The sequence below is a fragment of the Mycteria americana genome, chromosome 3 (assembly GCF_035582795.1).
Source record: "Mycteria americana isolate JAX WOST 10 ecotype Jacksonville Zoo and Gardens chromosome 3, USCA_MyAme_1.0, whole genome shotgun sequence".
Lineage (NCBI taxonomy): Eukaryota > Metazoa > Chordata > Aves > Ciconiiformes > Ciconiidae > Mycteria > Mycteria americana.
Window position 1 is genome coordinate 55,649,077 of NC_134367.1, and position 22,148 is coordinate 55,671,224.

The window sequence follows — 22,148 nt, forward strand, 5'->3', positions numbered from 1 at the left end:
TTCGGCAAAAAGAGCATTATTGAAGCTGGAATGGGAATTGGGGGTTTTTTTGCATGTGTTCCTAGTATTCCGTGTACCTGTGAGTCTTTGCCAGTTTGTTTTATCAACCTTTCATAGATAAAGTGCTAGCTGTGAAAAATGAAAAAATATTTAAATGGATGTTATTGATCAGACAATGCTAACCTAAAGTGTCAGAAGTAACTGAACAGATGGTCTTGGGAATTTCAGGTCCTTACAATTTTCTAAACATTAAACTCATTTTAAAATCACAAATTGAGTATCCAAAAATTGAGCAAAGGGAACAGGAAGTAATTATTTGCTGTGTAAGACTATAATCTGTAATGTATGTATTATTTACTCTTATGAGCAAAAGAACATCAAACAAAATAACTATGAAAATTCCATAATAAAAGAGAAAAGTCATACCAACTTATCTCTGCTACAGTGTATCCTCTTGGTTTGATTGTTTTTTTGGTTTATATTGAGTTACAACCCAGGGAAAATTTTAAACTTTGCCTTTTTAAAATTGCATTGTTTGCACATAAAAGGATATTTGTTGTGTGGATTAAGTGGTTTGTGAGCAGGATTGGATAATACATAATTATGTTTTAATTTTTTAGAAGACTGTGGGACATATTTCCCAGAAGTGAAAAATCATCCAGACAAATATTTACAAAGATGTCCCGAGTCTGTAAAAAAGTGGCTGAAACAACTGAAGAGCGCTGGGAAGATTCTGCTATTAATTACTAGTTCTCACAGTGACTATTGCAGGCTCCTGTGTGAACATATTCTTGGGTAAGTAAGTGCAACATCCATTTCAAATTATATCTGCCAGACAACAACTGGAGATAAGCCTGAGCTATAGGGAAGTTAATTTGAGTTTCTTTATGTGTTGTGAATTATTTGGACCTGAGGCTTCTGGCGGGCCTCTCTCTAGTAGAGTGTTACAGGGTACTCAAGGCAAAGTAGTCCACCTATGAGCCTGTTAGCTGTACCTGACCCACAGCACACTTATATCCTGCATCTTTTCTGGGCATCATGATGGGATTGAAGATGACAGGGAATATCTTTCAGGCCAACACGCAATACATCATCTGAATCCCAATGTTATCATAACTTTTTGCTAGACTGTCTTATTCAAGCCACTTCCTTTCTGTGCTTCTCCAGTGGTGAGTGCAAGTAGTAGTAATATTTCATTTCCTTGCAGTAAATCTGCATGGAAAAGCTTACAAATACTTCTTCCTAACGGTGGTTTCCTAGACATGGTTGTGCATGAGAAATGTGCATTTACAGATCACAGCAGAAAAAGTAAAGCAGGTAGTTCACTGCACTTGGCAATTGGTTGAGATTGTAGTTGCTGATCACAACAGCTATTTTTAACTGTAATGTTAAGAACATGACTGGTCAAGTCAAATTCGGTGAAATTCAGCAGAACCATCACTTACACCCCTAGAAATGAATTAATCAGTGATGCAAATAGCTGGGTGGGTGACATGGTGAGACTATTCAATCAATGAATCAAAGAAACAAAGTAGTGCAATGTGAGCCAACCTTGGCTACCTGGATATGCAAGGGAACAGCAGACTAAATACAGCAACACTGTAAGAAAACCACAGGTAAGGTGAAAAACAGAGCTACCTTCCAAAACCAGTCCTGCCAGTATCACTTCTCTTTTGTACTCTCTGGGCTAAATCCTAAACTGAGCATCAGCTGTGCCAGTTCTCACTGCCTTGCATGAACATTATACTTGCTCATTTGAGGGGAAAATATACCTCCTTACAAAAAGCAATTCCCCTTATGAGTAAGATACCTGTGATTTAACTCTCTTGTGTAGATCTGTCTAGTTGTTTTCCGAATGAAAATTTGGTATAAAACTAAATTCTTGGCTACATATAATGATTTTGGCTTTCTTTTCCTTGGTGAATAATGTTTCAGCTGCTTAAGGCAGCTGTAGAGATCCCGCTGGTAAGACAGTAAGCAAGGTAGCAGAGAAGGTCGGTTGCCTTTCAAAAGACAGAAGAGAGATGTTCTGCTAGAAGGATACTGGATCACTCTTTCCACATAATGTCTTTCCACATAATTGTAGGATGTTCTACAGTGTTTATTACAATCATATTTTCCAGTGACTCATGCAATGTGGCTTCCAAGACATCTTCTGGAGAACTGAGTACTCCACTGTCCATTAGACCTTACTGAAGTATTTTTTCCCTGAAAATAATTCTGAACTGTTTATTGCTTTTGTTTGTTCCATGCCTCTTATATCAGACAATAAGACTCTACACACCCCTGCTGCTTTTTGGGATACTGGAATATAGCCTAGGTTCACACCTATTATCTCTGCCTGTAACTTTAATTTGACCAGGCTAACTGCATTTTATTCTTGACATCAAGCCTTATGAATTACATCTATGTAGTTGTTTATTAATGTTTTTCCCTACTTTCAATTAATAAATATCATACTGAGAAGTTCAGAACTGTATCGTATTACATCAAAAAACCCCTAAAGATAAAGATTAAAAGCGGAGATGTGTGTGAACTTTTAGCTTCTTACTCCTAATATCCTTAACTTGTAACTGTTAACTTTTTTGCACTTCATTTAAGAAGTTCCTTTTTGGCTAAGAAATTATTGTCCACATAAAATCAGCGCTTGGAAATTCATGCTTAAGTGTATCATTTACCATTTCAAGAGCAAACTATCCCCATTGTGTTCCTCTGACCAAGTTGTCCTTAACTGAAAGTCATTTTGATAAGGAGAGAGGAAATCTAAGAGAAAATCTCATTTTGAAATAAAATGAGAACCATTTCCTAGCCAGAGCACACACATATTGCTGGGATCAGTGTGTAGGGCATGTAAACCTACGGAAGCAAGTGTGAGTTCATTCACGCAACTAGCAACATCATGGTGTGAGTTTTCCGGCTTACCTACCATGAGAATGTGTATCAAGTTAACTGAATGTTTAAGCGTTGGCAGGAGGACACCTAAAGACGAGTCAATCATCACATAGTCACTGAAGCTGAGTGTCATTTCACCTTTTCATGAATGTTAGCCATCTAAAAGCTAGGAATTTTTTGAAGCTGGTCATTTTGATTCCCTCTGTGGTTAGTGGAGAGAAAACACTGGGCATCATCTGTACCATAGAATTATGTCTGAAATAAGTGGGATGAATTGCCTTCTAAGAATGTGGATGTTTCTCCATTGGCTCTGCCTGTGGTGTAGACCACTAGCCATGAATTCAGCATGCAATTTTTAGATGGCTAAAGTTATGTGAGATACATCCTACCCTTTGTCTTAGCCATCTACTGTAACCACAGGCCACAATACCAAGCACAAGCAGTAACTGGAACAGATTTTATCATGTATCATGTTAGGTAGTAATGTAACACAAGGTACAGGCTCTCATAAAATCAGTAGCTTTGTACAGGAGATTTAGTATGATTCAAAAAAGACCATAGATAACACCTCTCCACACAAAACATAGTTTTTTCTTCAACAAATCAATAAAAAGTTAACCGAATCTTGTGAAAACTCTGTTCATTCTGTTTCAAATATTTTACACAAAGCACTCCCACAAGTTTCATTGTGCTCCTGAAGTGTTGGCTTCATTTTGAAAGTTCAAGCTTAACTTACCCGTGGAAGCATTATTTGCACTGTATGCTAATTTGAAAAGTTTAACTCTATCGATACTTTTCAGCTAAGGACAGAAGAGCCATGCCTGTTTGCTCAGCTTCTGGAATCTTCTACACAGAACCTAATTTTAGAAACACACCATTGTCATATTTGATACTTGTTCTTTTAAACAGTAAAGGTTTACATATGGTCACAAGTGGAGAAAAATAGACAAAGCTAAAATTTCATTAGAGGAAGGAAATTTAAAAACATTCTATTTTAAGGCTGGAACATAATTTAGAGCACAAAATAAAAGCTTGAAGATAAGCTCATGGAGAAACCATTCAATTTTTTAGTTGAAATATCTCAGTCTCATGGGAAATTGTAGATTTTTTGAAAATGACATGGTTAGCTAGTTTTCTTCCAGTAAAGTTCTTCTACTGTTGATAACATTTTAGTGCCTGTACCCATCCCGGACTTGCCATCTGGGACTTCTTTGTTCCATGGAAGAATATCCATCATTTTTGGGGTGTTATAGGCAATACAGTCACCTAAGCAATGAAACATTTCTACTAAAATAAAATACATGTCACAGATGGGAAATGTTTGCATTTTCCAATAATGAAAAAATAACCACTCTTTAAGCAACATTTGTCTAATTTTATATTTTAGTAACTTCAAAACTTGTAGGTAGGCATTGTTGTTATTTCTTGCTATAGTTCCCAGCTTGATGATGTATTAAGTGAGGTCTAATAGATTCCTTAACATAAAGAAGACCCTTGCTAGAATAGGAATAACTGGCACCTCCAGAAATAGCCCATCTCATGGTAGGACAGGTGGCATGAATGTTCCCCAGGGTTGCCTGTTTTTCCTATTGGCTTTGTAATGTTACTGACTTGCATACAGGTCTTTAAAAAATACCTAAATACAAATAAGTCCCACTTATATACCATGTTCAAACATACAATCCCATTTAAATTGAAGGGATTTCCATAGTTCAGATATTGATCTGTATTTTCTTGGACCTAATGATCTTTGAAAAACCTGAATTTACTGGTGTGATTCAGCTGGCAAATTAAGACTCATACTTGGTAGGTGTTTATTTGTGAGCCACATGTCTAACCATCCTGTAACCAGCGGGGATTTAGTCAGAGCAGCCAGTGGAGTCTGAAGAAAGAGTTCAGCTAACAAAATGGTATTTCAACTTTAGGGTATGTGAAATCACCCTTCAAGACTTAATTGGCTGTATTAATTAGATCTCTGTTGACTACAGTGGCATCTTAGACAGCCATTAGGCCTGTGCATATGTACAGTATGGATACCAACAACAATATAAGCACCTGCATTTAAGTGTCTTTAGTCTTCAGGTACTTTCTACCCCATCACTGGACTTCATGTATTCTGCTTTATAAAGAAAACCCCTCATTTACACCTTTCTATACTTGTCTATGCATATGTTGTCGCCTGAGATTAAAATACGTCATCTGTCACATGTTCTCCTGAGATTTAAAAACTCCCTGGGCCAAGGAACGTCTTTTTACAAATAATGAGTGGTCCTGAAGTTACAGCTCTGTGGGTTCTCAGCCAGCTGTCTTCTCACTTTTGACAGCCTCAAGAAAAGAAGGGCAGTAGTGACACTGAACAAGCATCAGAAAAAAGAAGTGTTTTGCTACTTTCTTAAGTCTTCAAGAGTATTTAGTGGCATCTTAGCTAATTTATTAGTTTAGCTAACTCAATTTCCTTTACTTTCTAGGAATGATTTTGAAGAGTATTTTGACATTGAGATTACAAATGCTTTGAAACCTGGTTTCTTCTCCCATACCCCAAACCAAAGACCTTTTCGAACTCTTGGTAAGTTGCAGTTGTGACTCCCTTCTCACCTGCTTACCTCTGTCCAAAAAAAAAAAAAAAAAAAGTGAGAGGACTGGACAACATATTTTGAAAATCTGGCACTGGGGGAAAAACGGACTCTACACAAGGCTCTTCCAGAGATATAGAGATATTAGTAAAAAATTCTCTTAAGACTGAGGAGCACTGAGAAATTAAGAATTACAGTGCTGAGAACAATGAAAAGGCAGAGCTGCAACAGTAATTAAAAACGGTATTGAGGCTCAGATATTGCATCATTAATGAAAAAGTAGGAACCCTTTACTTTATTGTGCTGACAAGGTCATACACAGAAAATGAAATTTAGTTCTGGGAAAAAACAGCAGAAATATTTCAAGAATTTAAAGGAAATTCAAAGAACAGTACAAATAAAATTGCAAGGCTGAAGGAAATTATTTATAATGGAAATCTGACAGTATTAAATGTGTGTACTTTGGCTAAATAATGACAAAGTAGACAAAAAGGAAGTGCCCCTGTACGCCCTTAATTTAATTAAAACAACCTGAAATGTCTGGCAGTGTTGTCCATTAGGTAATTAAGGTTGTAACAAAAGAGTTTTATAAGAACAGTGTTCATAGAACTACAAATAACAATAGTAACATGGCTGAAGACAGTTAATTTTTCCGTATTTTGGTAAATACCCTTATGATTAACTGCTACCTGAAAATTAATCTTATATCCAAAATAGCGTAAGTCAGCATATATTGAACTGTATTTTAGCATTTTATGACAGGAAAGTCAGCTGTTCCAGCCCAAAAGAAATTTTGCCTGTGGAACTTTTACAGTAAAACTAAAATGAGCAGCGGAAATATATATTGAAACTGCATTTTAATGTTTCACCAATTTATATAGGAAAATAAGTAAGAAATATCTTAAATGTGATTTTTAAAGGATTAGTTCACATAGGAAACTGCCAAGTTGACAATCTGAGAAAAAATAAGCTCAGAAGGGAAATTGAAACTATTTATATGAAATGGGGAGGGGGAGAAAAAATATAAAGGATTAAAAAGGCTCAGTTCTGCAAGCATTTTATTTAGTTTCATATAATGCAAACTGAAAATAAAAAGTAACTCATTTTGGATATTTTTTAAACAGTCAGATTAGCCTGACTTCCTAAGGAAATCCTGCTGTGTCCCTCTGTCAGTAGTCCAGCCAGCAACTTTTGAACCTGTTGGCCAGTTTCAGTAAATTTAAGAGACAGACAGAAAGCTCCAAGATATTTCAATAAGTTTTTTTGTGCAAACCAAGGCAGACCAGAGGAAAAAGACTTGAAATTACTGTCTCCGTTGAGAAATATTTTGTCGCATTATCTTAATCACATTATTAGATTGTAAGTACCAATTTTCATGAAGCTGTTTCTTTATCATGCGTTCAAACAGGAACAGCATTCCCTGGAGTCCCATTACTGACTTACTGGTTTCCATTCACTTTGTATTTTGGCATTGCAAAGAGGTTCAGGTGAGGGTTGATCACTCATTACAGGAATACCTTATTAATACAGAAAAAAATGTAGTTTATGTTCTGGAGACCTCACTATCTAAATGGATAAGGGACACAAACATAACTAAAGCAATCATCAGATAAATATTTTGCTGAAACTACTAACTTGTGAGTGGACTTTTAAAAATATATTTAGATTTGATTGACAGTAACTGGTTTCTTCTGAAGGACCATCCAGAACATTCAAAGCAAAGAGTTATACATATAGGACAGGTTTTGAGAGACGTATTTTGAAGTAGTGAAGAGCTCATTTAAGAGTATGTGAAGTTTAAACCATCAAAACAGGAGCAATTATATGAGAAAATGTCCAAAATAATATATTTTTATAATGTATCTTTTGCTGCCCTCCCTCTGTCTTCCTCACAACAAACGTATAACTTCAGAGTAGGCACTGATAGTTTGACCCAATCACTGCAGCTACCAAGGAACACAGTTCATTTCTGAAACAGCATACGGTGGAGCTGCTAATACATTGGGGGGTGGGGGCAGTTTTCCAGTTTCTAGAATCTTTTTAAGGCTTTCTTTCATATCAGAACCACTGAAAATTCAAAATTTCAGTTTCTAGTTTCTATCTTCCTTTTGCCACTATAGATTTCAGGAAGAAGAGTTGAGCCACTGTGCTTCAGACCCTCTCTTCTCTGAGAGCACTGGACATAATACATAAGGGAGACAAAATCTCCTTATTTTTGCTTTGAAATAGGAAAAAAACTAGAGGTGGACATCATAGTAAATATTTTCTTAAAGCACAAGGAGTAAACTTTTGTTAGTGTAATTTAGGGAAAAAGCTCCAGTAAGTGAAACAAAGCTTGTTCCGTGAAGAAATTTGTTGCAGAAAATAAACTGAAGTAACTGCTTATCAATCCTATCCATTTCTCCAGGGCTGAGTTTCAGCCATGTCCTTCCATCCATCAGTGGGTCTGAATTACAATATATTCCTAATAATACCGTATTCCCTTCTATTACAAGGGAATCGTCTTATAAATGGACTTAAGGCACAAAATATGGAATGTGTTCTTAATTTCAAAAACCCCAAGTGTTGCATTGTGTACTGGAGCTAAATTTTATTTATATAAAACAGGATTTTTGCTGCAGATTTACTAAGGGAAAGGTTTTTAAGTTTACTAAAGGGAAGGATAAATTCTTTTCAGTGAATAATTTCAAAAAGGCATGTTCAGTAAACATTTGAAGGAGGATGAGAAACGGGACAAGATGACAAAGAAGGCATTGTCTAGAAATGTGATATCGGATAACTGCTCTACAGAAATATTTTTTCAGTAGACAAGTAATTTTAGAACTAATCCATTTAGAAACCATGAAAAATTATTTTAATTGCATAATTAAAAATGTATCACTCCTTCTTTTGAGTTTCAAGACATGCGTCATTTAAAGCAATGAAAACACTGTTTGAAATCTTAAAAGATTTGTGTGACTGCTTTTTATTGAACTAGGGCACTGAAAAGCACAATAATTAATTATTTGATTTGTATAGTTTTCTTTTGAAGTGCCATTCTGTTAAATGGAGGAACAGTTTATACTTATCTTTCCAGGTTTTAGAACAGCTACATTTATTTTTATCTGGCAAAACAGTTTTTATAGTTAGGGGTAGCACATAGTTTATGAGAACAGTGCTATACAAAAAAACTTTAATCCCATAATACAAATACCCCATAATGTACTTGTTATTGACAAGGTTACATTTTCTTTTACACAGGGAAATTCTTTAAATGGTTCTTGAAAGTACTAATAGTATCTCGAGCAATTGGATCTAAGGATCAGGTCAAAAATGTTTGTGTAAATCCTATGTTGAGAATGTAGGATTTTCTTTGCTTTCAACAGCTACATCCAGCTTAAAATATCATTCCATGAAGGACCTGAAGGAATACGAATAGCAAATACAGTTGTGACTCATCTGATAATCTGCAGTACACCAAGATTTCTGTAACATTTGACAAGAGCTTTCCTTTTATCACATGCCTTGTTAACGTATGTCATATTACTAGCCTGGCTGCCAGTTCTGGTCATTCTCAAATACATTTTTTAGAATGCAGAATTAAAATAGAAATGCTAAAGATAACCCTAAATTCCCTGAAAGCCTTCTGTAAGTCTGTGTGCATAGGCAATTGGTCCTAAGTAAGACTTTTATATCTTTTATTTCCAGCTCAGAAACAACTACTGTCTTTTTTGATCTGTGTTTTTGATAAACTGAAAATGTGTTGCTGATTGTTCAGTGTCTGAATGTACAATGCATATTTAAGAGTGTATGTATATCTTCATATATATGTGTACATATATGTACAGGCCGAAAACAATCCTATATATGGTGTGCCAGTGGGCGCCATATTTCTGTGAGATTGTGTGCCCAGAGAAACAAACCTGCTCTCCTTCTCCTGCAGAGACTCTCAGGTTTTCAAAGCTCACTTTCAATTGCACTCCCAGGCTGTCTGCCTTATTCCTGCACTTGAATGTCTGTCCAGCTTATGGTGCCTCCGCTACGTGATGTAGCCTTCAATTTAGGAAACTCTTTCAGTCCTCCAATTTTTTACAATTCTCTGGTAATTGCCATTTTAACGACTCACTGCAGAAGCTTTTTTCCTCCTTCAAGTCATTCTTCTCTAGCCTTCTCAATATACAGGAAAATGCTATAAACTGAAAGGACCAATTAGAAAAGAAAATAAGGGGACAGGGTATAGAATTACATACTTCTAGGCTGAAGATTATTAGGGGCTGCAAGACTTCAGAAGAAGGAGATGATCCCATGTCTGCTATTTAAGTTTTCTTCTGCCATCTTGTGCGACATCTGGGCTTGACTATTGCCAGAGATGGGATGCAGAACCGGGTGGAGAATCAGGGCTGATCCTATATAACTATTTTTATGCATTTATATTCTAAAGCCTTTTAGGCCTGAGGAGTGGGATTAGGAAGGGAGTGCCTTCATTTTCCTGGAAGTTAAATTTGTAAGCCATATAATTTCTTTTTAGGCCATTCTTTTTATTTTAGACTTCTGTCTTTACCTCCAGAAGAATACCAAAATAATACCCTGTAAATATTTTAAAGACCTTTAGTAAAACTCTGGAAAATCAATTAAAAATGTGGAAATTTTGAAACAGATGATATTGCATCATTACAAGGGAATATATCATTTAAATAGTTTTGCATTGTTCACTTATTTGAAGAATATAAATGCCATCTCTAGAAAATTCTGATTAAATTTTCAACCAAAACACATTGAATTGAGTCTACAATATAGCTCAGTTGCTATAATTGCTATGTAATAGGTATCTCAGTTGCTACCTCTACAGTGAAGGCTACCTTGATAAGAAAAAACTTTTTTTTTCTTTTACATCAGCCTGTGAAACTCAAGAAAGCTTGTCTACTCTTTTTGGCTATCTTAGTTGTTCCAATCATCTTTTCTTACCAATCTTGTCTTGCTTTAGATCATCAGATCTTCATATTTAAATATAGATTCAAATTTGAATTTAAAAATAGTTTTAGATTTAGCCTTTAGCTCATCACGGATACGACAGCACAACTGTTGATGTTTTTATGCACAGACTTGATATTTGGCAGAGAGCTCACTCTTCCAGCAGGAACCTGGTCTTTTGCTGCACCTGTGAATCCTTACCCAAATGTATGGGTTGTGGTTCTCAGTCTGCAGAGACTGTCATTATTTTCCACAGATTTGGCCTGTACTGAACTCCTCCAGCCACAAGTCATTGCTGGGATTAAATAGGACTTTTTCTTCCGTCATTTGATGTGGATCTCTGGTACATCTTTATCACTGAACACTGAATCTCGGATGCCCACTGCTCCCCGCACGAGCAGCAGAGGAGATGGGGGAAGGAAAATCTGGCATAAACGCAGAGGTGCACAAGGGCATGTGTGTGAGACAAAGATTAATCAGAGTTGCTGGGGGAGCCAGGTGATGGGAAGAGAGACCACGGGAGGAGGCAGAGTAAGAGCAGAGCAGCACGTGTAAACACACAGAGGAGAGAGATTTCACTCTGTGATGGGGTTTTCTGAATTTCAAGTCTTTGCTTTTTGAATTCTACCGTTGCCTCACGGAGGACTTTTGAAATAAGTCTAATGTGTCAAACAGGTAGCTTAAACTGATTTACCCATGTACTGCAGGGACTGGCGCTCCCAGCTTGCCCTCCAGCCACAGCAGGGGATGCCCTCCCAGAGGCTCTCTGGGCTCGGGAAGCATTTTGCGGGAAGCTCACAAAGGGCCTCTTTTCCCACTTCTCAGACGACACGAGCAGAATAACAACGCAGAGGAGACCTGTGTAATCTATTCTTCCAATGATTCGGGGTGTTCCATTATTTAATGCAGCTGTGCTTGCTGCCATCCTTCTAGAGATGGTGCACCTTCATATCAGCCTGTCTGGAAATATTCTATAACACGAGGCTGCATAATAATGCGTATTTGCTGACAGCTTGTGACAGAGTGGCATATAAAGGTTGCACTGGCTGCAAACTGCATTATTCAGGAGGAATAAAGTCCGTAACTGTTTCCCATATGTCTTCTAAAATTACTAAAATAAAACATCCCACATAAACATCCCACAGTGCCACATAGTCTGTGAAAGCAATGCAATTCTTTTCAAGGATCTTGTTTAGCAGTTCTTTATAGTGCATTGGCATTGTTTTTCATGTATTTTCTGGCTATTCAGAAAAGAAAAAGAAGTGTTATAACTAATAAAGAATCATATTTTGTACTCTAGTTTTCAAAACTAGATCTTTTTGTACCTCATGAGATCATGATGTTAAGATCAAGAGTCTCCTAACTCTTTAATATCAGAAACAGGTTCTGTATGTAGCTGGCAGTAGGAGGTCCACTGTTTTAAGGGATAAAGTATCTGGTTCTACACCCAAGCCACCAATGAGAAATAATTCCCTACTCTTACCTCAGCTAGAGATACTCATTTTATCCATCATTTCTGGAGAAAGAGGAGTATCTTTTTAAGCAACTAATTGGTATGGATAATGATACAGAAAGATCTTCATATTCAGTAATAGAACCTCACCATTTTTATTTTTTATTATGAAAACCCATAAGAATTATGGAAGTGCCTTATAAAGATGATTCCTTCAGCTGACAGCCTCTTTGGCAGCATGGTCAATGCCTGATGCCACTTTCTGAAAAGCAGCCTGGGGTAGGCCAGTAGGGCTGACAGTAGGACACACATACAAACAAATTTCATCTCATGTAACAGGGTTTGTTTTCATACAGATACTCATCATCCACGAAAGAAGCTCAGAGGGTGTTTCCAAAAATCTGCAGTGTCAGGTTCCTTGGCCAACTGTTTCACCTCCCACCCTTTATTTAAATTATCTTAGTCTAAAACTATACCATTTGCACAGATATCAGCCACTCAACAGATTTTTTTCTGACAGTGTAAACAGCTGTCTTGGGGAATTCTGGTTTCCCAATATTGTTTATGTGCTGTAGACAAACATTTAAAAAATCAGCATATGTTACCTTGTAACCAAAGGGATTTACCAATTAAACTTTTTAAAGTTTGCTAGATAGTACCTGTATGTAGTATGGAATCAACAGTTTGGGAATCATTTGAGAATAGAGGTGATCATTCCTTATCACGTCTTCAACATTTGTTATTAAGCCCTGGGATAGGTAAGATGGGAGACTGAAGTTAAAGGCCTCTTTTCTAACAGTTAACCTTTATTTCATGTTTGATAACATAGTCTTAGTTAACAATAATAGCCTGGATTTTGTTTTTTACATGTTCAGTATGGTGGTCTAGGTGAAAGCATTTAAAACAGAATCACAGAATCACAGAATCGTATAGGTTGGAAAAGACCTTTAAGATCATCGAGTCCAACCGTAAACCTAACACTACCAAGACCACCACTATACCATGTCCATAAGCACCTCATCCAAACGTCCTTTAAATACCTCCAGGGATGGCGACTCAACCACTTCCCTGGGCAGCCTGTTCCAATGCTTGATAACCCTTTCAGTGAAGTAAAATTTCCTAATATCCAGTCTAAACCTCCACAGATGCAAAAAACAAAAAAAGTTGGGCCAGCGCATACCTGCCTGCTTTTGCAGTGTAGACTGTTGAAGTCACAGTACATTTTTAACAGATGATAGCAAGATGTTGGCATAAAGCTTCATTTTTTCTGATAGTTTTCAAAGTCCTTGGCTACCATATTTGATTGTCATTGCCTCATAAAAACAAGTCTTTTGAAATTGAGGAAGTACTTTTTTATTACTAATTGGAAGTGTATCATTTATAACCCTGTTGTGAAATGATGCAAGGGGCCACTCTGCACTTTGCGCTGATGGTACATGTATCCACTCGTACAATGACATAGTTAAGCTGCTGTAATTTCTGTAATTTGCCACTCTGTAGTAGTTAGGCTGTGTGGTAGCCAAAGAACAGGCAAGCCAAACGTTCCCTTACAGTACATCCTTTTAGGCAATCTGAGCAGAGAGGCCATTCTTTTCTCCTAGGGAGAGGAATGGAGCGTTTTTGTTTTGTCTGTTTTTCTTGGAATGGGCCTTACTGGTATTTACTTCAGAAGTGTTGGGAGGCCAGATTTTCATTGCATCATTTAGACATACTCAACGGGGAAAAACGATGACTGGTCTCACTCAGGCATTTTACAGCACATCAGAAGCTAGAGGTTGAGTGGCCAAGTTCAGTTTCTGTTTCTACCAGGAGGGCACAGTGCCGGCCTAATCACGGCAATTCACCGTAAACCTGGAGCATTTCAGCTGATGGCCCCTCCTAACTGTCATGGGAGGTACCTGGTTATCAGCCAAGGCGGATGTTGGAAATCAGGTTGGGTTGCTGCTTCTTGAGCTCCTTTGGCCAATGCCTCAACCATATTAGCCAGAGGAGCTACCAGGACACAGGCTAATTCTTTAACATTTAGTCTGTTTTCCTAAACATTGAGGCTTATGCAATCACACGGCTTGTGTGAGTAGGAATTTCTGCACATGCCCTACTGCAAACCTCTATCAGTAATGCAATTTCAGCCGCATTTCAGTGTGGCCTAGTATTCTCAGAGATATTACAGTCTCTACAGGCTGGAGAGGAAAAAATGAGTCTGTCACTGCCAGCTCAGAGAAAGGCTGCAGTGTAAGATTACCCTTATTAGATACTGGAGTATCCACCCAGGACAGCCTGGCCACAAATGACCCAGCTACCAGAAGATCCATGAGAGTTTGTACCCTATTAGACATTCAGTGAATCCAAGTGCAAGACACAACTTCATAGGAAGATAGGCCCCATTATTTCCACTGTTGTTCATAAACAAATCCTTGTTTATTAAAAAAAAAAAATATATATAGTCTTTGAAGTATGGCATCTGTTTGTTTCTGAGTATCAAGATGAATGCTGAACTGTGGATGCATTCTCCAATGCCAATCCTTCTTTAAAAGAAAAAACTAAAGTAAATGTGTCAAGCAAAGTTCTTTATATGTTTGCATAGTGTTCAAAGTACCTCAGAGGATAAAAGGAATAAGAAGTTATTCATCCAAAAATCAAAACAGTGAAAAACTGCAAAGTGCTTCTGCATAAAGACAGCAGGGGTTGCTTCAGCTGATTACCTTTGATATTAAATAGCGTGTTTGGCACAAAGCTGATAAGAATATTACAGAAAGCTAGTTCAAAGAAGCTAAAGCTGCTGCTTTCAAAAGCTGGATATCAACAATATTCCTTTTGTTAAAACTGGAAAACATGTTTAGCATAATTGCCAAGTACTCCAAAACCAGAATTCTTTGTGTATGGAAAGTGTATTTTCATTTTCAAAAGGAGTTGCAGTAACTAACACTACTGCAAAATCCTAGTTATTGATTATATTACGTTATATTCAAGGCCTGGATAAAACTCAAAGCCCACTTCTTTAAGGTATTGTGCAAGCACATGATAAGAGTCAGTCTCTGTCTACAAGGAGCCCATAGGCAGACCAGATAAACAGATGGTAAAATAACAAAAGCACTGGCTTTTCTGTTAGAGCCAAGGAATTGAAAGACCAAGAGGTTGAGTGACTAACCCATAATCATATCTCTGGCAGATCTGTGTATTTAAGATTTCTAATGTCCTAATCTGGAAGCAGTGAAGAACCGTAAACTATGTTCGCATAAGGACTCCATGAGAGTCTTGACTGTGAAAATCCTTTTAGCCCTTTCCAAAGATTTATCATAACGTGGAAATTAAGATAATGTAATTGCAATTACTTCTACTGGGTTTACTTTTTATGGTTCAGTGATATATCCTTTATAAGTTTAAGGAATTGGACCTTGAAACGTGATGTGTTCTACACTGAAATTATTCAAATTATTCAATAATTATTTCAAATGATTGAAAGCAGTAAGCTAGAGTGGTTGTTTGTTTCAGAAGACAGTTCCATACCAATGATTTCTTAAAATTGGTTGTCAGTTATCAGGTCATATTTATGTTTAATCCCAACGGAAGAAACTTTCTTCATAGAGAAGCACGTCAAATGCCTTCTTAATATGGTGAATTCTTTTAAGTTTTCCAAGCGTGTTTACTTAGAAGTAGTCTATCTAAAAACCTATTTCTGTGAAATAGGTTGCAAAATCTGTAAGTCATGATGATGCTTTAAATGTAGCTGCCAAAGAGGTGACATCAGGATTTAAAAGTAACATTTGTTTTAACAACAATATTTAGTAACTACATAAACTGCAGATAAAGAGAGTTAACTATAGTAGCTATATATAATTCCATTTAAACATATAGACCATGTGATTGGGAGGTCATTAAAAGTCAGGATGTATAGAAACTCCTCAATCATATTTTTGTGACCACCTTCTGGTGTTGCTATTTTCTTTTCTTTTATTTCAGGATATTAGCAGAGAACCGTGATACAGTCTGATCTGGATTGTACCTGCAGTACCAGAGACATAGGGCACAAAAGCTCCCACAGTCAGGGAGCCTGATTCATTCAAAAAATGCAGCTTGTTTTTACAGCAGAATGAGCTGCTAAGGGCCTGTAAACCCCATCCTCTCTCTGTAGTAAGTCCCCACAGAACTTGAATTGCCATATCCTAGTCTGTGTTTTCAAAACCAAAGCCAAAATACCTAAATGACCAGTTTGTATTCCAGACAAAACTGTTCAGCAAACAGACTCCTCTGGCTTAAGGGAATTCTCCTCCAACACATGAAAAGATTATTAAGAGGAGATGATTTTTTCCTCCACAGTCCCTGAGAAAACACAGCCAAACAGTATGCAAGATTTAGAAGCAAAGCGGTCAGCGTTCAACATAGATCACATTTATAGCATGATAATACTGTAACAATATGTGATGCTGAAAAAGACTTGGGATTTAGGGAAGATTTCTCACTGACGTGAAGACCCAATTCTGTGTGGAAGACAAAAGCAAATGCACATCTTCCATACACGAGCAAGACTTGCAACACTAACTCTCGCTGCAGCATTAGTAAGACCCTTTCTGAAATAATACCTTCAGTTCTCATGTTCCTTCAGTTCTCTTCCATAGAAATGCTGAAAGTTTGAAAGGGTTGGCTAAGCAATTGTGTCTGAGGGATATGTAAGCTCACAATTTAATTTATTGAAGAGAACATTAAGATGTAGTCTTAATGATGAAGTAGTTTGTGGCTCCTTTACGTTGGATGCATGGGAGCTCAGACTAGTATAACATAATACCTGAAGAATGTCTAGGATTTATTTATACAGATAATTCAATATCCAGAATTCTAGACTAGAAGGTTTTTTTAATATTGCTTCTGGTTATATGAAATATTTCTTTTCACCTTCATTCTATTCCCCGGAACACATAAGAGTGTCTGCCCATGACTGGGGGGAAAGAGCTAAATTGGAAATAGCAAAAGACTGAAAGGAACACTAAGGAAACAAACCATGCACAAGTCAGCAGCTGTTTTGGCATTTAGAGAATGCATATTTCCTTTTGATCTGTTTTGTGCATTTTTAATATAAGATGGTGAAACAGATACATTTTATTTTGTCCATGGAATAATAAAGGTCCCACTGGAAAGCTTATTAACTCACGCAGATCATTACCAGACTCTTCTGCTGTTTATAAGTAGGATGTTACACCCTTGGTAGCTTAGTTCAAAACCTGGCTTCTCTTCTTGCCAAACCTATATCAGAGAAATGGATAGTGTTCAGAAGCTGATTTTTTACATTGAGTTGCAAGCCCCTCCCTTAAACAAAAATTGACTCACAACTACATTGTAAGGGTGATGCCATGTGTCAAAAATCACAGAGTTCTATTTTGAAATAAATAAGCACCAGGAATGGATACAGAAACCACAGTGTGTAGAAACTATTCTGGCTATCTATCATTTGGTATTACTCAGATGACTCCCATTATAGGCAATGAGGAGCTAGCCAACGCGGTCAGTGGAGGGCTCTACAGCTGCCCAAACGGCAGTGCCTACGCTGTACTCTACAGAATACATTGGCCCCGTTGACTCAGTGCTGCAATCTGCAGTGGCTGTGCTTCGTATTGTAGAGCCTTTACATTATGTTTCTGCATCTGGGGCTGAATCCCAGCCATTATAGGCCTCCAGTGCTAATCGAGAGCCCCAGGGAACCCAAACACAGGTCTTGCAGAATTGGCACAGGACTTATGGAAGACCCATGCCTTCCCAGCTTACAATTGGACTAAGGTGCCGGAGGACCTTAGGGCATCTCCAATGTCTCTAGGCACCAGTATATTAGCAACTGCATAAAACCAGGCTACCTGCTGAGTAAAAAGCTGCGATCTGTGCAGGTCTAATCCTATGCCTACAGCAGCCAAGGTCTGGCTGCCTGCAGGATGGATAAATACAAGTTTGTAAACTTTATCACTCCACTAAGATTCAGTGCAAACCTGTGTGAATTAGGTTGGCAGACATTTAGTTTAAACTTCACATTATAGTTCTTAAACAGCTGTCAAAATCCACAAGGAATTTCTAGAAGAAAGAAAGATTACCTATGTCATGGGGGAACTTATCAGTACGACTTTGCAGGGAAAAATCATTCCTTGCATAGATCACATGTGCAAGCAATACGTGATAGAAATTGGGGGGGTTATTCATCTTTCTTCTCTGTTTAGTTGGTTTCTTCTGTAGGATTCAAATATAAGTAGATTATTAGACAGAGAACTTCATAAAGAGTTACTCTGTGATTTGATTTTTAATTAATTTTGAAATTGGGATTGAGGCAGTTTGTAGTAGAGAAAAAATAGAGAGTTGTGTATGGTACATTCCTGGCAGAATGAGGGCTGGCAACCACGGCAGAAAGCTTCCCTTCAGCATAGTTTCCATGAATCTTTATGTGCTGGTTTTCATTAGGGAGCTTTAGAGTTCTCTTGTGTGTTCTTCCAAAATGTCAAGCTTTTATTAAGGTTAGTCTGTAGAATGGTTTTTCACAGAAAGCACATGTTGATTTTTGTACTGCAGGCATCAGATCTGCTGTTGGAAGTAAGTAATGAAGGGCACTGGTTAGGAAGCCCTAGAAATGAGCTGAGAACATGAGGAGGAATCATGACCAAAGCCTGGGCTGAGATCTAGTTCACTTTGATATGACAGTGAATCTCTGCCTCAGTTTGCCAGTTCCTAAATACCAAGGCTTACCTAATGTTGTGAAGCACCCGGCAGAACTGCAAAGCAGTAAGTGGCAGAGGAGAGCTGCAACAAATAACACATGTGGATTTATTGCACATGGGGGAAATCTCAGGTGGGTAGGGAGTTACCTAGTTCAGGAGCAGCTCTGCATCTCCCACCCAATACAGGGAAATAAAAGGTCAGAGAACACAAAACCGGACATTTCTTGGCTGGCAAGCGATCGCGGGACACTGCATTGCTTAGATGAGTAGCAAATCTTCTGCAGCTGATGTTCAGAAGAGAATTATTTCTTGCAAGCTGAAAGCTCAGGAAAAAGTAAAAGTGATGTACCATCTTCTTCCTCGCTCTCTTTGTTCTTCAATCTTTCTTTATTATTCACGCAGGACTCCAGATGTCGTAAACTTCAATATGTATGTTGCATGTTTTTCTAGGTAGAGTTAGCAACCCCAGGACTTTTTCTCTTCATTAGTAAACACGTTCATTCTAACCTGATTCTTATCTTCTGTGAAACCACTTTATATATTATTACTGTCCACAGATCCCAGGTGTCTCTGTGATACTGCCAGACTAAGGCTGAGCCTTCCAAGATGATTATTTATTCTGGAATAATAGTAGCAAGAGATTTTATCTGTGAAATTCCTGCATACGGAGATCTGGCACAATGCTCTTGGTTCTGAGAAACAAGGTAAAGCACATTTTCATATAGACACTGCGTGGTTTTGCAAACCACACAAAATGCACAGATAAGGAACTGGAAACGTGTTATAGGAAGTGTCACAGGGATCATTTCTCCTTTACTTCTTCAAAAAACTCATTACTACAAATCTTTCGTGTTGGTCTTCCCATCAAAGAGTAACTAAACGTACTTTGCCAGAAAGGAATAGTTTCCATTTTTCCTTGCCATCTCCAGCCCGGTTACATTGTTCTGAGATTTACAGTGACTGTTTCACACATAAAAACTTTTCCTCTTTGTGAGAACATAAATTTCCTATTGTTTTTCATTTTGTTTATGAAATATGAAGTTCTACTATATCTCAACAGATCTAATAGGAACAGGGTTTCTCGTTCTTTTTCATTCTGGTGTTCCCTGGCACGCCTGGCCCCATAGCAAACCTTAAAAAGCATCCGAAGCCTCTGCCAGTTGTTCTAACCCTGTCACGTTCTTTGTCCCTCCTTTGAATTCATCCATGACTGTGGTCCACAGGGCTATGAAATTGTCCCCAGACCTCAAGACTGAACTTGCCATCACCTCTCTGTCTTCTGTCACACACACACGCCTTGTCTTTCCCTTCTACTCCCCGTCCGCCACAGGCTGTAAGTCTCAACAGGGAGCTTGGTGGGCACACCCTACATAGACAGGAGCTGCAAAGGGGCAGGAGAGGCACAAAGCAATGGAAAGAAGATGAAAATATTTCTTAGTTTCTCTGGCCCCCAGGAGAAGTTTTCCTGCTGTCTCTCATCTCTGCATTCATGGCCTCAGCAACATCACAGCGCAGTTATTTGTTCTTTTATCCAGTCTACATAAATCCAGTTCTACCTCTCTCGTCTTCATCTCACTTTGCCCTCCAAAGCCACTTAAACGGATGTTGTTGCCACTGTACCGAAATACTTCATGAACCTTCATGTATTTACACATATAGGAGTTGTGATATATGGAAGCTTTAACACTTTTATTTACATATAAAGCACCCGAGGTCAGGTAGGAAATCTGCGGCAAAACCGGTGACTCCCTATCCCAAAAGCCAGACTAATCCAGACCAAACTATGGGTGCAGCATCCTCCCCCTCGTGCAGCCAACCACGGTCCCCCAAGCGTTAGCTGCATTAGGATGCTTTTTCCCTGCTGCACCCCCAAGGACAAGCACCCTTCCCAAGGACATCCTCGGGCACGGCTCCCCCACACCTCTCAGCAAGGCACGCGCCCGAGGAGCTGGCTGTGGCTTGGCCATCCTGCTCCCCCGCTGGCCCATGCTCCAGCACACCCATGGTCTGGGGAGGTTCCCTAGTTTATGTTCTCCTCTTCCTCCTGTTTAGCTGTAACTTGTAGTGCCACCTAAGTACTCACCAGCACAACTCCAAACAATTTTCTTTCTTTAGCACTTTCTGTTAAAGACTTTCTGTGATGGACCCTAATGTGCATGTTCCTCACGGCAAGGGTGCACTGCCCAACCCCAAATTTTTTAAGGGTTGTTGGTTTTTTTCTAGAAGGGATAGTAATAATATAAAACGCAGTAGCTAATAAAGTAAAAGCATCTGAGGATCCTCCTTATTGCAATAAAATTGCAAAATCTGCATTGGGATTCATTGATGATACATGAACAGACATAAGTCTCCAAGGGGAGATTCTCTGAAGCTAAAATCAGTGTTAGGTCCTGAACTGTCCTTTGGTGCTTCTTGAACATTTTCTTGAGCAAAGGGAAACAAAATATAAGGCAGAAAATGTATCAGGCAAAAAAAGTCTATTTGCTACTGAACAAGACCACCCACTGTGATTGGTTTGATATTTTTTTCTTTTCTGGTATGTTTCATATTCCGTCATATCTATGATTTTAAACTATTAGTGGCAGTTTCTATAATTTCTAATGCAAAATGGTCCTTAACTATTTAATGCCATCATATTCTGATTATAATAAAAGACTTTTTCTTTTATTGTTATTTGAAGTGCTGAGTATTATTAATAACCTATAAAAATACTCACAATTTAGTACATATATGAAGCAATGCCAAGGTAGTCTCTTCCCTGACAGCCATATTCAAATGGTTTTAATATTGGTATGATTTTTAAGTGTGTAATGTAATGCTTCTCTTCTACTATGTGATAAAAAGAAGCCTTGGGTCAACAGGAGCCAGAAGCCCTCTCTCAGTAGTCTCAGATGTGAGCTTTTATTTCCAGAAAAAAAATGATTATTCTAAGGCATCCAGTTTTCTTTAGAAATACTGGGAATGAGCATACTTCACGACTTCTAAATAGCAGGATACCTGTGAAGCACTGAGAGAATAAACTATTTTCAAGTTCTCTCTATTGTTTTCTTGAGAAATTTCCCCCTTTCAGACAGGAAAAAACCATGTTTGAGTTTTTTAACCTCCACACAGCAGGGGGAAGATGCCCGGGCTCCAGTGGCCGGGCCCCTGCACTCTCCAGGAATGCTCTCGCCGCCGCTTGCTGAGCTTGCCGGGCTCGGCAGCAGCACTGTGCTAAGGAAACTGGTGTGGGTTGGGGTGGGGTTCTTCTTTTGTAATTACTGAGTCAGAGGGGCAGCCTAAGCAAGGTTTGAATAACCACTATCTGCAGCTCCAGAATGCTTGTACAGTTATTAACAGGCAGAAGGCTGGTGGATTTATTTAATTTTTTTAATTCCCAAATTTCATTTTTTACCTGTGGAATCTTGAATCTTAAGTTAGTCTTTAAAGGTTGATGTAAAACTGCCCCCTTCAGAGACAGCTGATATTTGGAGAGCTGGAACTTCAGACAGAATTAATCAGTAAAATTAAAGTAGGGATTTGAGGTAGTGTAATAAGTTAGGGAAAAAGAATAGACCTTTCTTATAAATCATAACTCAACTTGGCTGTATA

At 38.2% G+C, this 22,148-nt stretch overlaps 1 protein-coding gene across 2 annotated transcripts in view; it reads left to right on the forward strand.

Annotated features, from left to right (window-relative positions):
* The window catches only part of NT5DC1 (5'-nucleotidase domain containing 1), a 159,149-nt gene that overhangs the window by 105,666 nt on the left and 31,335 nt on the right, over positions 1-22,148 (forward strand). For both annotated transcript variants that reach the window (XM_075498604.1, XM_075498603.1), the window contains exons 7-8: positions 621-795; positions 5,361-5,458. In XM_075498604.1, the coding sequence (XP_075354719.1) occupies positions 621-795; positions 5,361-5,458 (273 nt within the window). The remainder of the gene's footprint in view (positions 1-620; positions 796-5,360; positions 5,459-22,148) is intronic.